The sequence below is a fragment of the Rattus norvegicus genome, chromosome 7, assembly GCF_036323735.1.
Source record: "Rattus norvegicus strain BN/NHsdMcwi chromosome 7, GRCr8, whole genome shotgun sequence".
NCBI classification, from domain to species: Eukaryota; Metazoa; Chordata; class Mammalia; order Rodentia; family Muridae; genus Rattus; species Rattus norvegicus.
In genome coordinates, this window is record NC_086025.1 from 85,251,318 (window position 1) to 85,268,128 (window position 16,811).

A 16,811-nucleotide genomic window follows, 5' to 3' on the forward strand; every position below is an offset into this window, starting at 1 on the left:
GAAAATATGACAAATATTTATTTTAAGGCTTATAGGGAAAATTCTCGCATGTCAGAAGCCTGGAGAAATACTTGTTTCTTTTTGCAAGGAGGGCTCAAGGGCACTCTACTTGCAGAGGGAACACACAGAGCCTATTTCTTGAAAAAGTAATTGTGACAGAGGATGACTGAAAGCGTGACCTTAGACTGGAGCCTCCCAAGGCACAGATAGGGAACGCATGAAGGAATAGGGATGAAGATTTCCCACGGAACGGTGACCAGGTGGACATGGCCTGCTGTAGCTGTGCTATTTGAACCATGTAGGTGTGAGCTCCACTCATTATTTTAGTCATCATTTGCTAGTAGATTGTTGATGATATTGATAACTGACCGATTTCCTTGCAGGGTTTCTGAGATGGTGTTAGGGTTCAGTGTAAATAATTCTCTGCTTTGGTTTGCTGCTGAACTGCATAAAATGGAAGCCCGATGTGTGATGCAAACCCTCCCTGGTGTCCGAAAGGACACAGAGAAGTGGTCTTATAATGTAAGGGCAGAAACATGATGGCAATGGAAGATCTCCTCTTTCTGTGACAGCGCCCTACAGAACCAGCACTGTTGTAGCAAGTATATGTAGCTTGGTGTAACAAAAGGGAAATCACATGACCTTTGGTAGATGTGAAAGGAAACCCCACTCCTGCCATTTCCTTACCTGCTGACTGTATTACCCCAGGCACAACCCACTTTGAGAAAGTCAGCTGTCAGCTTGTCACACTTGAGACTGATGATGTGGCAAGACCTAGCAATGAACCGTGTGACCCTCTTTGTATGAGTGCATTGAAGAAGCACACTACAGAGACAGGAGTTGCTCCTTTCTTTATGGGATGATACTCTGTTCTTTTCAGGAAGACCTACCTTATCATTTTGGAATCATTCGGGACACTTCATTAATATTCCATGCTTGTTTCAGTGCCAGGCTGGTCTGATCGGCTCGTTTCTCTGTGTCGGTCTCTTTATTTTCCTACCTCACATATTGACAGTCCATTTGCATGGGATAGCAGGGCTGGACTGCCGTCCAGATCATCTCCAAACTCATTCATTTAGGAACTGAGGAATAATAATAAATATCTCCCCCACTGTGTGTGTGTGTGTGTGTGTGTGTGTCTGTGTGTGTGTCTGTGTCTGTGTCTGTGTGTGTATGTGTGGTATTTGCAAGTGGGTGTGGGTATTCCTGTATGTGGAGGCTGAGTTTGATGGTAGGAATCCTGCTCTTCTACGGTATACTTTAAGGCAGAGCCATTTTTAACTAGGCTCAAAGTTTTCCTATATACTTAGTTTCACTAGCCCACTTTCTCTGGGGATCCCACCATTTCGGCCTTTCCAGGGTGGATTCAGGTTGCAGGCCACACTCATCTGACATTTGTGTGGGTTCTTCTGATCCAAACTCCGATCTTACTGCTTCTTTGGTAAGGGCTTTAACTGAGGAACCGTTGCCCATCCATGTTATTGTGCTCTTATTCTTTTCCTTTCTCAATCTTTCCTTCTTTCTTCTTTTCTTTCCCTTACTCGCTCCCTCTCTCATTCCTGCCCCCTACCCCCCACCCCCTGTTCTGTGTGCGCATACACTCGTGAAAGCCAAGCTCTGTGTCCATGTCTCTCAGTTCTACTCTCAGTTTTTGAGAAATGGCCTCACCGAGCCTGGAGCTCACTGAGACTGGCTGGCCACCAAGCTCCACCAGTCTTTCTTTCTTTGCCTTCTCAGTGCGGAGATTACAGGCACTGCTCCTTTACCATTTGACTTTTCCCACGTGTTCTGGTAACACAAACTTAAGTCTTTATTCTTGTTTGGCAAGCATTTTTCTCAGTCGGCCAGTTCCCAGACCCTAAATTTCTCACTTTCTACTAATAGACTACACCTTAAATGCTTTTTTAAGAGTCTCTTTACACAACGATAAGAGATGACCATATTTAAGTTTCGAACTATCAGGCACTGACCTTGGCAATTATCTGCAGAGGCTGGGTAGCCTGTGTTCCTTATCCAGTGAAGACTAAGGCCATTTCAATTGAGCTGAATTTAACAAGGCGATGGACCAATCTCTCAGAGATGCACCATCAGCTCCTTGGGGTTGAGTACTATGTGTTTGTTTCTGTCACTGTTGTTTCTTCTTCCAGTGACCACAGAAGTTTTGACTGTTCGTTCTTGTAAAGGAACATTCAATCAGCTCCAAAAGAGGCATTAAATATACTTTATATGACACGGATAATCATTATTAGCTCATGATTACATCGGACTGGGAATTATACAATCAAACACTTTGGAATAAGGGGGCCTGTTGATTTTTCATTTTAACCCTTTCATATGTGGACTCGCTAAGAAGTCATCAGAGTTAAAGAGGAGCACTGAGTTTCAGAACTCTGGGCTACTGGGATAACAGAAAGATAATTAGAAAGACTATTGTGGCTTGCAAACCGGACCGAACTTCTCACTGTGGACTGTGTATAATACTTGTGTATCGGATCGAAGGGTGTCTAGATTCTACCACACATGGCACGGTGTTGAAAGCATAAAAAGTCAGAAACTATTTCAAAAGTGCACAGCACTAAGAAACAGGCAACTGGGAAGCTTTGTGTGGAACAGTACTTTTTTTTTTTTTTTTTTTTTTTTTTTTTTTTTTTTTTTTTTTTTTTTTTTTTTGCGTTGTGAATCCTCAGCTAGTTCCTCCGGTTTTTATTTGCATGGATTGACTGTTCCAATCTCCATGCATTCTCAAAGCCCCAGTTCTAAAGGCTGGGGGGAAAAAATCCAGTCAGAACTTCTAATCACAAGGCCTCCCTGCCTTGTTGCTATGAGGAGGAGAAGACAGAGGAGATGGACAAGGAGCAGAGCAGCGCTCTGAGTGGCCCAGCAGTAACAGCGTCCACTTCCAGGGTCCTGCCTGTTCCGTTAACTGCCCCCGCCCCCGACCCGATCGGCCTTGAAAAGCCCCAACTTGCAATCAAATCTCCAGTCGGAGCTCTGCAGAAAAGGACCACGATGGGTTTGGGTGACTACAGCCACTGCAGACAGAGAATGTCCCGGGGACTCTACGGAGTCTCTGGAAGGGCTACGCTGTGGTCCCCAGCTTTCCACCCGGTGCACCGCATGCCTTGCGGCACTTGGCGCATCGAGGCACCAGAGCATGTCCGGGCGTCCAGCCCGGTGCTGGAGCACCTCCGGAGACAGCTGGAGCGCGCCTTCCAGCGGGCGGCGGCACGCGGGCGCGCCAGGCGCGCGCGGGAGGCTGTGGCGGCAGTGGCGGCGGCCGCGGCGGCAGCACGGGAGGAGCGGAGCCGGGCGCGCATGGAGTGCGCCCTGGCCCGGCTGCGCGCGGAGCTGGTGAGCGCGGGCTGAGCGGCGGGACTCGCGCTCAGGACTCCGTGGCTTCGAAGCTGTAGCCCATAGAGGACCACCAGGGTGGGGTTGATGCCGGGGAGGGAGATGACTCCTGGGCGCCCGATCTCCTCTGGACTCGGTGTTGAGGCCTCCTTGGGTCGCAGCTCCAGCTATCAGGGCTTGGCCTACAGTCCATTGACTGGCCCAGACTCCAGAAGCCCCTCCCCAGTCTGTTTCTGTAGTTTTCTATCTTCTAGAAGCTTCCTCATAGCAAACTCTTAGTATATCTATGTTGAGCATGCAGAGACAGAAATTTCAATGGAACGGACAACCAAGATGGATAGAATGATTGTATGAGAAACTAAGCCATGCCAATTATTTTTATTTTATTCTTTGCTAAGAATTCAGAAAGCAACTGGCTGTTCAATAGGGAGGAGTGTGCGTAGATCACTTTTTTTAATGAAAAAAAAAGTAAAATTGACAATTTAAAAAGGACAAAAGTATAAAGAACCCAGACTTTAAAATCGCGACGCATATGAATGCGGCGCAATGGTGACTTGGAAAATTCTCTGGATTGAATGTGGCAACTAACCACTTCTTCAGAATAGTTTAGAAACCTCAGCTGGTGATTGAGTTCATTTCTGGCTTTGAGAAGGGCAACATGATAGCAAATCCAATCTAACCATATTAAATGACCTGAATTTGATAAGGAATCCATAATGTTTGATCTAATGGTGTGTGTGTTCAAAATGGTGAGCCTGAGTAGCTGGATGTTAAGCCATCACATTGCCTGGTAAGACCACCCCACTGCACACCAGGAGGTCAGTGCTGTGGTTCTGGATGCCACACTGGAATGCCTAGGCTTGGTTGAACTAAACTTCTATGCTACTGAGCTGGTCTCCGTCATCCCTCCGACCTCTTGCTGACTCATATGGAGGTCAAGCTCGGAGGCACCTATACACTTAACTTTCCAACAAGTCGCTTCATCAATAGGAGGCTTAGACCAGTAAGGTTTTATGGGTGAGAGAAGGTAGGGAGTCATGGGCTCTGTGAGTCCCTGCTGACCCTCCAGCTTTGAGTTAGTAGACTTGAGTTGGTTTGTTCATCTGTAACGTAGAGATAAAACCATAAGATTATTATGATATACGAGACAATATTGCATGACATACACTCCTTATTGACTGTTGTTATTAGATTATATTATTGATCTTGGAAGCTGATTGTGCCTAGAAGGACAAATATGAATTTTGAGAACTGAGAATTGAGCCAGCAAGATGGCACTTTAGAGGAACTGTGAACAGGCCCGGAGACCTGAGTTCAATCTCCAGTTCCCACTCGGTGGCAGGAGAAAACCCATTCCTTTTCCATCCACACAGGCACACCTGTGGCACACGCATGCTTGCCTTCACACACACAAACACAGATATGCACAAGGAAAGACATGAGGAAAAAATTAAAAAGACTTTTGCTCTGGAAAGGAAGGTGAGAATTTTACATATAAGTAGATGCTGTCTTTCTAGTGTGTAGGCCCTGGTCAGCATCCTCAGAAACTCCCTAACCCGTGTGTCTGATCAGAAGAAGGAAGCCAAGGAGTGGATACTTAACCTCAGGATCATCATTAGAAGTAGGTTTTGATCTGGGTCATTAGCTTAATCTCTTTGGGAACGCGCTCCCATGTATGATATGCAGAAGCATCACCGTGAGTCAGGATGGAGTTTATCCAGGGACAACGGTGAATGAATGTTGTTATGTATACTATGCTCCGATTGTCTTACTCTTCCTAAAGGATGGCATTGATTTCTAAGCTCTTTGGATTTCTGGAGTTAGACCTAAAGTTTTCTAGGTATATAAAGTCTGTTTTCTCACCCCTCAGAGAAGTTTTGCAGCTTTCATCAGACTCTCAAAGGGATCTATGATGAAAGAAATGTAAAAGCCTCGAGTGTTTGAATTTCCCAAATAAGTGTGAATCGCACATCCTGTACTTAGATGGGTGAATCATTATCAGTAATTTTACCCCTTGGTGCTTGGCAGAGAAGGAAGAGGACAGAGATCCATCACCCCCTTGACTCATCCCTTCATTCCCTCAGTCTTTTAACAAGGACACCGAGAACCTCCCGTGGACTCGGAGGCCAGGCACTGCATACTGAGAATGCAATCATGAAAACATAGCAGATTTGCCCACTGCAGCCCGGGTGTAATGCAGTCTCTGTGTTATCAGAGGCATGTAAACGGAAGGCCATGGCTGTGTGATTAAGGGGCAACGGTGCCTGGCAGTGATTACAGAAGGCTTTCCAGCAACTCAAGACACTTAATGCTTTCCATGGAAAGAGAATTGGGAAAGAGCATCTTAGATCTGAGGGGTCAGACAGAGGCGCATCTCAGCGCAGCATTTCCTTGGAGACTGACAAGGTGTCTCTGGCTACCTGTGATAGGAGTGAGTAAGGTGACAGTGTTAGGAAATGAAGCTAGCCCAGCAGGGCAGGATTCTAGAGCCCGAGGCATGCATCAGAGGGCAGTCTTGTGGTAAATGGTAGGGGATTTTTATGGTGACAGCAGTGTGGTTTGTTTCTGTCTAGTGGGTGCCTTGGATCCCCGTCTCCTTTATCATTTCTAATTTTTGCTTCCACAAAAGTGGCTCCAACTGCAAAAGAATAAAAACATAAAAAAATGTCAGAGGAAAATAAAAAGATACCTCTGCCCAATATTTTATTTTGCAAATTGAGAGAGAATCACCACTGCAGGACTAGCAGTTAACTGTGACAGTACCCCGGCGTATCCCAAGGGCTACTGTTGCCGAGGTGATTGGGATGGCACACAGAAAATGTTATTTTACAAACCACGTGAAGCATGATTCCATTGAAGAAATATGCCGGTCATTGATCTTTAGCTTCAGGTTATAATACAGCTGGAAACAAACTTTGTTGCTGGACTGCCTTCTAAGCAACCTGTCCTTGGAGATGTAATTTTTAAAATTTTATTTGAACACACAAGGGCCTCGTAAACTCCCATTGGAGGAGGCTATGAATCAGCCTTGCTATATAACAGGCTTTGTTCTAGAGTGAAAAGTGTTAGATTATATAAGGACATATAGCTGTACATGTGCCTCTGAGGTGTCATTATATGTTTTTACTCAGCAGGGAGGCCATTTAAAATCCTGAAAACTTGAAATGACAAGTAATCAAGTAAATGGGCCCAGATCCTGAGCACTCAGGTGGCCCCAGGCAGTTATCCCGTGCCTCAGAAAGCTCATAAAGATAAAGGATTTCACTGCGGTCCTACGCCATTGCTTGGAAACAGCCGTTGGTGCATAGGTATTTCTCACGCGGACAGCTTTGTGCATCAGCACTTTCTGTTTTCATTTCAAGGCCATTGCCAAAGCTATTCATTTATCTGGGTTTTTACCTTGTAGAAAAAGCTACTTTAATAGCCAGGGTAAAAGTCAGAATGGGAGAGAAAGGTGAGAAACCCATCTTCTTTCTGTCTTATTTCCCTTTCCGACCCACTCCTTATCGCTCAAGTGGGGTCGGAGAGCAGTTTCATTTGATCTCTAGCGCAAACTAATAAAATCCCTTATCATTATTATTATTATTTTCTTTTAGCTGGAACTGCGTTTCCAGAACCACCAGCTGGCCCGAACTTTACTGGATTTAAACATGAAAATGCAGCAGCTGAAGAAGAGACAGGACCAGGAGCGTGCTTCCAAACCCCAGAGCCCGCAAGACGAGGAGATGAATCCCGAGTGCGGAAACGCATAGTGGAGAGTCTGAGCCCGCAACTCCGAAGCAATCCCAAGCCCTCACCATAACATAGGCCACTCTGAAACCGTTCTAGCATTAACACTAGCGATGCTGTATGTGCGCTCTGAGGGACAGTTTGTCCAGTGAAAATGTAAGTGTAAGGAGGATGTGTGAAAAAAATTAGTTAAGAAAGGGAGTGATACATTTTTATTTTGAAGTTTTAAAAATATTCATTCATTGGTTTGACTGGTTATTGTCTTAGTAGGCAGAAGGGAAGAGGAATCAGGAAGGTAGAGGAGGAAGAAAACCAAAGCACTAAAGACTGCCTTAATGCTAGCTTACGACGCTGCATGTTACCTTCCTGTAGGATTGTGTGAACTTGCAGAATCTGTGCTTATTTTTACTTTATTTTTGGTCCATTTAGTAGCCTATCCAGTACTCTTCTGACCTGTGAAATGGAGAATTACTTATGTCTGGATTCCAGCCATATCCTTGATGTGACCAGCATGAAGGGTGTCTCACATGTATGCCAGGGCTTGCTGTTGAAATGTAAAATACTAACTATTCTCCTAACGTCTTTGCCTCAGTTGATTCAAGTTTGGCTTTCAAGATGTACACCCCTAAATTCCTAACTAATATAGTTCTTTTGTTCAATCAACTTGGGAGTTTAAATGGTTCTTATTGAATTAAAAGATCTAATTGTGCCCCAAAAGTGCTTTACCATGCAAAAATAAAATTAATAAAAATAGTTGCAGACCTAAGTGGTGTTTCTAGTGGTTATTATCTATGAAATTATGACAATATGTATAATTTTAATTAAAATTAGTTCTTGAGACAAAAGAACAGAGATAGTCTTTTTTAAAACAACAAACTTTATTATTATTAATTATTATTTGCTGTCCAGTCATTACCTCCCTCCTGGTGCATCCTACCACAGTTCCTCATCCCATTTCTCCTCCCCATCTCCAAGAGGATGGACACCCCCTTTCATCCTCCAGGCCTCCCCACTCCCTCAAGTCTCTCAAGGGTTAGGCGAGTCTTTTCTCACTGAGGCCAGATCAGGCTGTCCTCTGCTGTATATGTGTCAGGGACTCATATCAGGTAGTGTATGTTGACTGGTTTGTGGCTCACTGTCTGAGAGATCTTAGGAGTTCCAGTTAGGTGAGACAGCTGGTCTTCCTATGAGGTCGTCCTCCTCAGCTTCTTTTAGCTTTTCCCTAATTCAACCATAGAGGTCACCAGCTTCTCTCTATTGACTGGTTTTAAGTATCTGCATCTGTCTCAGTCAGCTGCTTGTTGGGCCTCTCCTAGGACAACCATGCTGGCTCCTGTCTATAAGCATACCATAGCATCAGCAATAGTGTCAGTCCTTGGAGCCTCCCCTTGAGATAGATCCCGAGTTGGACCAGTCTCTGGACTTCCTTTCCTTCAGTCTCTTCTCCATTTTTTCCCCCACAGTTCTTTTAGATAGGAACAATTCTGGGTTAGAGCTTTTGACTGTGGGATGGCAGCCCTATTCCTCCACTTGATGCCCTGTCTTTTTACTAGTGGTGAACTCTACAAGTTCCATCTCCCCACTGTTGGGCATTTCATCTAAGGTCACTCCTTTTGAGTCCTGAGAGTCTCTCACCTCCAAGGTCTCTGGTACATTCTAGAGGGTCCTCCTACCTCTTGAAGTTGTGTATTTCCACCCATTCTGCTGGCCCTCAGAGCTTCTCTCCTGCCCCCACCCCTAATACCTGTTCATCTTTTCTCCTTTTCCTCTCCTCTCTCATCCACATCTCTTCCTCCCTCTGCCTTCTGTGATCGTTTTCTTCTCCCTCCCAAGTGGGATGAAAGCATCTTCACTTTGGCCCTTCTGCTTGTTAACCTTCTTGAGTTCTACGGATTATATTCTGAGTATTGTGTACTTTTTTGACTAGTTTCCACTTATTAGTGAGTACATACCATGCATGTCCTTTTGGATCTGAGTTACCTCACTCAGGATAATATTTTCTAGTTCCTGAAAAATTCATGATGACCTCATTCTTAATGGCTGAATAGTATTCCATTGTGTAAATGAACCACATTTTCTGTATCCATTCTTCCATTGTGGGGTATCTGGGTTGTTTCCAGCTTCTGACTATCACAGATAAGGTCACTATGAACATAGTGGAACATATGACCCTGTGGTGTGGTGGGGTATCTTTTGGGTATATGCCCAAGAGTGGTATAGCTGGGTCTTCAGGTAGATCTATTTCCAATTTTCTGAGGAACCTTCAGATTAATTTTTAGAATGGTTGCACCAGTTTGCAATCCCACCAGCAATGAGGAATGTTCCTCTTTCTCCACATCCTTGTCAACTGTGCTGTCACATGAGTTTTTCATCTTAGCCATTCTAATTGATGTAAGGTAGAATCTTGGGCTTGTTTTGATTTGCATTTCCCTGATGACTACAAACTTTGAACATTTCTTTAAGTGATTCTCAGCCATTTGAGATTCTTCCATGGTAAAGTCTCCGTTTAGCTCTATACACCATTATTTTGATTGGGTTGTTTGGTTTTTTGGAGGTTAGCTTCTTGAGTTCTTTATATATTTTGGATATTAGCCCTTTAAGGTGATTGGATACAAAATTAACTCAAACAAATCAGTAGCCTTCCTTTATATAAATGATAAACGGGCTGAGAAAGAAAATAAGGAAACAACACCCTTAACAATAGTCACAAATGATATAAAATCTCTTGGGGTAACTCTAACCAAACAAGTGAAAGATCTATATGACACGAACTTCAAGTTTCTGAAGAAAGAAATTGAAAAAGACTTCAGAAAATGTAGAGATCTCCCATGCTCATGAATTGGTATGATTAACAGTATAAAAATGGCCATCCTACCAAAAGCAATCTACAGATTCAACACAATCCCCACCAAAATCCCAACACAATTCTTCAAATACATGGAAAATGCAATTCTCAAATACATCTGGAAAAATAAAAAACACAGGATAGCTAAAACAATTCTTAACAATAAAAGAACTTCTGGGGGAATCACCATCCCTGACCTCAAGCTGTAGTACAGAGTAATAGTGATAAAAACTTCATGATATTAGTACAGAGACAGACAGGTTGATCAATGGAATAGAATTGAAGACCCAGAAATAAAGCCACACACACACACTTGATCTTTCACAATGAAGCCAAAGATATACAATGGAAAAAAGAAAGCATCTTCAATAAATGGTGCTGGTCTAACTGGCTATCTGCATGTAGAAAAATGAAAATAGACCCATATTTGTCATCTTGTACAAAGCTCAAGTCCAAGTGGATCAAGGACCTCAACATAAAGTACATCTATTAGAAGAGTGGGAAAGAGCCTCGAACTCACTGGCACAGGGTGGGATGGGAGTTTCCGAAACAGAACTCCAATGGCTCAGGCTCTAAGATCAAGCATCGATAAATGGGACCTCAGGAAACTGAAAAGCTTCTTTAAGACAAAAGACATAGGTAATGAGACAAATTGGCAACCTACAGATTGGGACATTGTCTTCTTTTAAAAAAAAATAAATGCCAGGGTTCACATCGTAGTTTAGCCTGTGTGAGACCCTGGGTTCAAGCACAATAACACTTTAAAAAGAAGAAAGAAAAACAACTTGTATATAAGGATTGAAAAACTTTCTGGATCAAGATTAGTTTATTTTTAACTGTTTTGCCAATAAGTAAAATATTCCAGCCCCTTGGTAATTAATCTCTTTTTCCTATGAGACTAGAATCGATTGAGTAGAAGGCAGTGCCCTGATGTCTGGCCACTGGATTCCATGAAACCCTTCAAAGTGAGCTCTTGGCTTTGTGTGTTGAGACCCGAGATGTGTGGCTATTGTTGTTCCTGTGTTTGGGTACAGGGGATAAGCTTTGGGTATTGGTTTTTCCCTTTTCACCTTGTTTGACACGGGTTCATTCTCCTGTCTCAGGCTCCCATCTTCCCAAAGAGTCATACTAAGGTAGACTCATATGCTACCATATCCAGCTCTTTGTGTGAGTGCTCAAGTGTGTGTTTAGCCACTGAACTATCTTCTAAGCCCAATTTTATACAAATTTGAGGAAAGAATTGGTGATATTACTTGTGTTCTCTTTTAATTTCTTTTTAATGCTTCAACTTAAGTGCAGGAACAGCCATCCTCAAGTACGTTAAGGCTAACCTCTGCAAATCATTTGCTCTTGTTTTTAGAACATGGTTGTTCTACAAGTGTGACACGTTACAGAGTGTAGATTACTGACACTGGTTAGTACTCCAGTATGTAATTTCGTTCCATTGGTCAGGCATATTGACGTAAAAAGAAAGAAAACCTGAGAGAGTGTTGAAAGTCTTTTGAGTTGGTACATTGTCAGACAATAAAAGGGAAAATATTCATTATTTTATTGTGAAGTCTTGTCACAATGTTTTTTCATCTATTTTCAGAGATAAACAATGGACTAATTTTTAGGGGCCACAGGTGCAGAAACAGACTAAACTCTTTGTCTCAGAGGTATCTTACATTTGAAGGCCCCAAACAGTGGATTTAGCCTTTGATTTTGGCAGTGCAGTGTGGAAATCCAATGGGCGCTTGTCTCATGGGACACGCTCACCACATGGTTCTTCTCTAGTTATCACCCACCTTTGTTTTCCAATAGTAACAGAAGGCACACGGTCACCTTCCTGCCTTTGCTTTGCAATGATGCACAGCTGTCTGATGCTGTTGGCTTGCCTTACTGTCATCCCACAGTGGAGACTCATGGGAAGACATCAGGAAAACTTTTCTAAGAGGTGTGAGGATGGGCCATCTTTCTGGGGTTTAAAAATAAGCCAGGGCGAAAGTGACATTTTAAGGATCTACATGACGGAAGCAACTAAGACTCCTGCCAGTTGGAGGGGAAAATGAGAAAATAATTATAACCCAAATTATGCAGCAGGGAAGGAGCAGCTGAGAAAGCCTGAGGAAGGAAGATGTTTATAACTAGGCTGGATAGGGAGTGCCAATATAGATACTCAAAATGGGTTTGCGGGTGAAAATATGGTGCTTGGGTTTTTCCAATGGCCCAATTTTTCATAGTGTTAAATTATGGGTTAGGGGATAAAACTCTATTAGCAGGAAATGGTCTTTCTCTCTATGCTGCTTGCTTAGCACCCACCCTTGAGGAGGTGCCAAGTGAATTTAGACAATTAGGAGCTCACCGCACAGGTTGTTAAGCTTCACATTCCTTTACAGGTGGCCTGTGTGAATCACATTTTGTTTGGCTTGCCAAACTGCTTCTGCTGAAACAGGTGCTGCTGTAGGACCCAGTCTGGGGACCGATGAGTTTGCTGTGGAGAACCTCATGAGAGCTGAGCCTGCACTAGTGTAATTATAAGAATCCTCTTTTCCTTGTCCCTTTCTGGCTGGGTCCAGTGCCCAGCATAGTCATCCACTCTGTCTATTTACCAATGTAATCACAGCCAACTCCCTCTGGGCCTGGGGCCTGGCACAAGACTCTCTAGTACCAGCTGCTTTCTCTCCTGGTTTTGTGTTTGCGCTGCTGCCTATGCCTCTTTTCCCGTACTTTTAATGAAGGTGAGGGTGTAATGAGAAATGTGGCTAGGTTTAGCGTTGAAGCTGGGCTACATTGCCTACCTCTGGGTCTTTATCCAATGGAACAAATTTGGGGTGAGAACAATTCTGTAGAACTGAAAGTATGAGGAAAAACAAACAAACAAACAAACAATGAAAACACTAAACCAACCAAACAAAAAGAGGTGTAGAAGAAAGATCTTTCATCAGAGAGTCTTCAAAACCAAGACTCAGAGAAATGGCCCAGTGGAGCACACTCATAAGGACCAGAGCTCTGATCCCTAACACCCATGTGAACACAAGGCACGCCATCACACAAAGACAGATGGATCTCTGGAACCTGCTGGTTAGTCAGCCTAACCAAATAATTAAACTCGGGGTTAAGTAAGAGGTCCTGTCTTGTCTTTAAAACTAAGGCAGAAGACAATAGAGGAAGCCACCCAACATTGACCTTTTGCACCCACATAAACATACACACACACACACACACACACACACACACACACACACACAGAACAAACCAAGTCCTAGGCTGTGACGATTAATTTTTAATTGTCGATTTGCATAATCTAGAATCACCATAGGAAGCGAGTTCAGTGAGGGATTATCTAGATCAGGACCAGGTTGGGCTGTGGGGATGCCACTGGGGGGTTGTTGTGATTACATTAATTGATATGAAAAAACCCACCACAGTGATTCTCAACCTGTGGGTTGCAACCCTCACAAGAATAGCATGTCAGATCTCCTGCATGTCAAATGTTTATATTACGATTCAAAACAGAAGCAAAATTACTAGTTGTGAAATAGCTACAAAATAATTCCATGCTTCTGGGTCACCAGGGCATGAGGGAGTATATTAAAGGGTTGTGGCTTTAGGAAGGATAAGAACCACTGACCTTGTGCACTGTGGGTAGCATCATTCCCTGAATTTGAGTCCTGATGGTGTGGGAATGGAGGAGTAAACATGGTTGTATTCATGTGTCTTTGCTTGTCAGTGTGGATATGATGTGGTTAGCTGTCTAAAATCATTGCTGCCTTGACTTCCCTGTTATGATGAACAACCTGAAATTGTGAGCATAGTAATCCTGTTCTTGTTCAAATTGCTTTTTGTCAGGGTATTTTATCACAGCAACAGAAATGAAACTATGATACAGAACCTTCAATGTAGGCTCCTCAAGATTTAAGCAAAGTATCATCATTAGATGTTTTTTGATAGAGATAAATTTTTTCAACACCTAACAAAGGTATGAAACAAATGGCTGGTAATGGAAGAACTAAAACTACCCACCGAGGTCATACAGTTCTTCAAACAAGTCCTGTAAATCACTCTGAGGATTAAATAAGGTAGCACAAATGCAGTCCTTGGCACAAAGTCTAGTCCGTGAGTGGTGACTGAAATCATTGCTAGTTTCATTATTGTCTGCACATTGCACATATCCCTCTTACTCTGAGTCCAGCAGAGACAGATGGCACCACTATGGCGCCTGAAGATGGGGAGCCTCTAACCCACCACATCCATCAGCATCCGAAGAACTCGAACAATCTTCAAGAGTGTGCTCCACATACACTATTGACTGGGCTATCTCCCCGGGCCTTGGTTTTGAAGACTTTCTGATGAAAGATCTTTCTTCTACAGTAGAAGAAAGTTTCTTTTTTTTTTTTTGGTTTGTATTTTTGTTTTTGTTTTCCTTTTTCTTTTCCCGTACATTCAGTTCTACAGAATTTGACCACTGTTTTGGACTGGGACCTTCTGTGTGCCCTTTTCCACTTTGCAACTTTACCTCTTAAATACTGTGTTGACGGTCTTCTCTGATAAACTATCCCCCTAAACATGGTTATAAAGAATAAGCGGGCATTAAATCCATAAACTCTGGTGCTCTCCAGCCCCTGGATCTGCCTGGCACACAGTGGTAGGTGTAGTTCAGTGGAATTGTCCTACTGACTCTGGGCAGTGGGAACAACTACTTTTCCCATTTTAGAGAGACAGCATCTGAGAAAGGCTCAAACTTGCCACACTGATCACTCAGTGAGCAAGTGGGAACTGCTGAGAAACACATCAGGATGGGATGAAGACACTTCAGTATGAATGGATAAATTCAGTATTAGGATGAAAATTCCAATAGGAACATATCATAGTGCTAACTTTGACTGTACGGAAGGCATGTCTTCAAAGAATTGTGTCCACTTGAATGAAAAGCCTTTCTTTGTGTCATATAACCGATATAAACTAGTTGGGAGATTTTGGACAGATTACTATGTCTGTCTAATTGTTTGTTATATTTTGAACATGTGATAGAGGGCAGAGATGACCCCTATAGTGTTCCTTTGATTTAGAAACATCTAAGTTTCCCTGCTGTGGCTGGACTCAACTGACACCTGTGTTAGCTACTGTCTGTGGAGCCCTGAATCTGGTCAGGAAGTAGATTTTCCCAGGCTCAGCTCTTGTTTTGGTTACAGTCCCAGCTGTTTCAGTCTTGATGATAACAGAAATAATTCTGGTCACTCTCAGATGTCTCTCTGATCCTCTCAAAATCTGTAGCTGCATCTGAGAGAAAATAATGTCTCATTTACACTTCAGAGGGAGACAAGCCATATACATGGTAGGATTTTTAGAGGCTTCTTCTTCTTCTTCTTCTTCTTCTTCTTCTTCTTCTTCTTCTTCTTCTTCTTCTTCTTCTTCTTCTTCTTCTTCGTCGTCATCATCAAAGACTTATTTATTTATTTATTTATTTATTTATTTATTTATTTATTTCATGTACACTGTCACTGTCTTCAGACACACCAGAAGAGGGCATCAGATTCCCATTACAGATGGTTGTGAGCCACTATGTGGTTCCTGGGAATTGAACTCAGGACCTCTGAAAGAGCAGTCAGTGCCCTTAACCACTGAGCCATTTCTCCAGCCTAGAGGTAGCTTCTTAAGTAGATGTTACTGGCTGACTGTAACCCAGCATGCTGTATAGCACTGCAGTTAGACCGTACAGATGGAATCCTGGTTCTTGTGTTGTCTCACTGAGGTTCTTCTTATTGTTAAATGATAGTAATCACACCCACCTATGGATTTTTGTGCAGACATCATAAATTAATGTCTGTAGAGTGGCTAGAACACTCTCAAAAAATCTTTATTGTAGCAGCCTATCTATAGGCATTTTACTTATTATGCTTGGCTAGTAGAAGTGCATCTAAGACAGAGGCTGAGAATGACAATATTGTTTTTCCATCCCCCTTTTTCAGTACATGAGGGATGAGGAATCCAGTCCTGTTTAATAAGATTTAGGGTTTACTGGAAATGGTGGTTGAGGAAGGTTCTGAAAATATCCTTTCCTTGTAAAGAAGAGATAGAATAGAAATACTCCCCCACCAGGCTTTGTATTTTCTGCCTTGCAAACATTGTTACATGACATCAAAAAGCTTTTACCCACCGAAGTCATTCTGTGACCAAGGTGGGAGCCATGTGGACCCGTTGAGAATTCTGAGAGGACAGAAGGATGCAACAACAACAACAACAAAGAAAACAACTGCCTCCAAAATCCAAAAAATAAAACAAAAGCTAAAACCCCAAACCAAGCAACCAACCAACCAAAACCAACCAACCAACCAACCAACCAACCAACCAACCAACCAACCAACCAACCAACCAAACAAAAAACAAAAAACCCAACAAATAGAACAAAACAAAACAACAACAAACCAGTGACTTGGCCCTATCAGTCACTGAGCTGTCGACTTAATCTTGAAATCGCCTACTCCTGTCTAGTCTTGCTCCATGACAATGATAACAACAAGAAAACATTATTTGTTTTGATCACATCTATTTGGGTATCAGACACCAGGGGCACTGTGCCTTTAGTGAAATCTCATCCTGTGCAGTAGAAATCAACCAGAATGTAAGAATGTTGGAGGAGAAATTCTCTGGAACCCCGTAGTGAATGTTGACTGTTGGAAGGACTTCTTGGTGCTTCCTGTTGACTGGACAAGGCACAAATATATGAGTATAGACAGTGGAATATCACTAGGAATCCTGTCATTGATATGTTACAATCACTGATTAAGGAAGGGAAGAGGGAAGAAAGATAAAATACTGAATTTAAGTTCTTTGTATTTTATAGTTTTGCCTTGGATGAACTGTACTTAACAGCATGAATTAGCAGACTAAATGCTCATTTCTG

General features: G+C 42.8%; 1 protein-coding gene across 1 annotated transcript; it reads left to right on the plus strand.

The window, feature by feature from the left end:
• The first annotated feature begins 3,004 nt into the window (after positions 1 to 3,004).
• Positions 3,005 to 7,846, plus strand: Aard (alanine and arginine rich domain containing protein). Its single transcript, NM_145093.2, has 2 exons — positions 3,005 to 3,351; positions 6,948 to 7,846. Exons 1-2 carry the CDS (start codon positions 3,010 to 3,012, stop codon positions 7,101 to 7,103), a joined length of 498 nt encoding a protein of 165 aa, NP_659561.1. The 5' UTR covers positions 3,005 to 3,009; the 3' UTR covers positions 7,104 to 7,846.
• Positions 7,847 to 16,811: the final 8,965 nt, after the last annotated feature.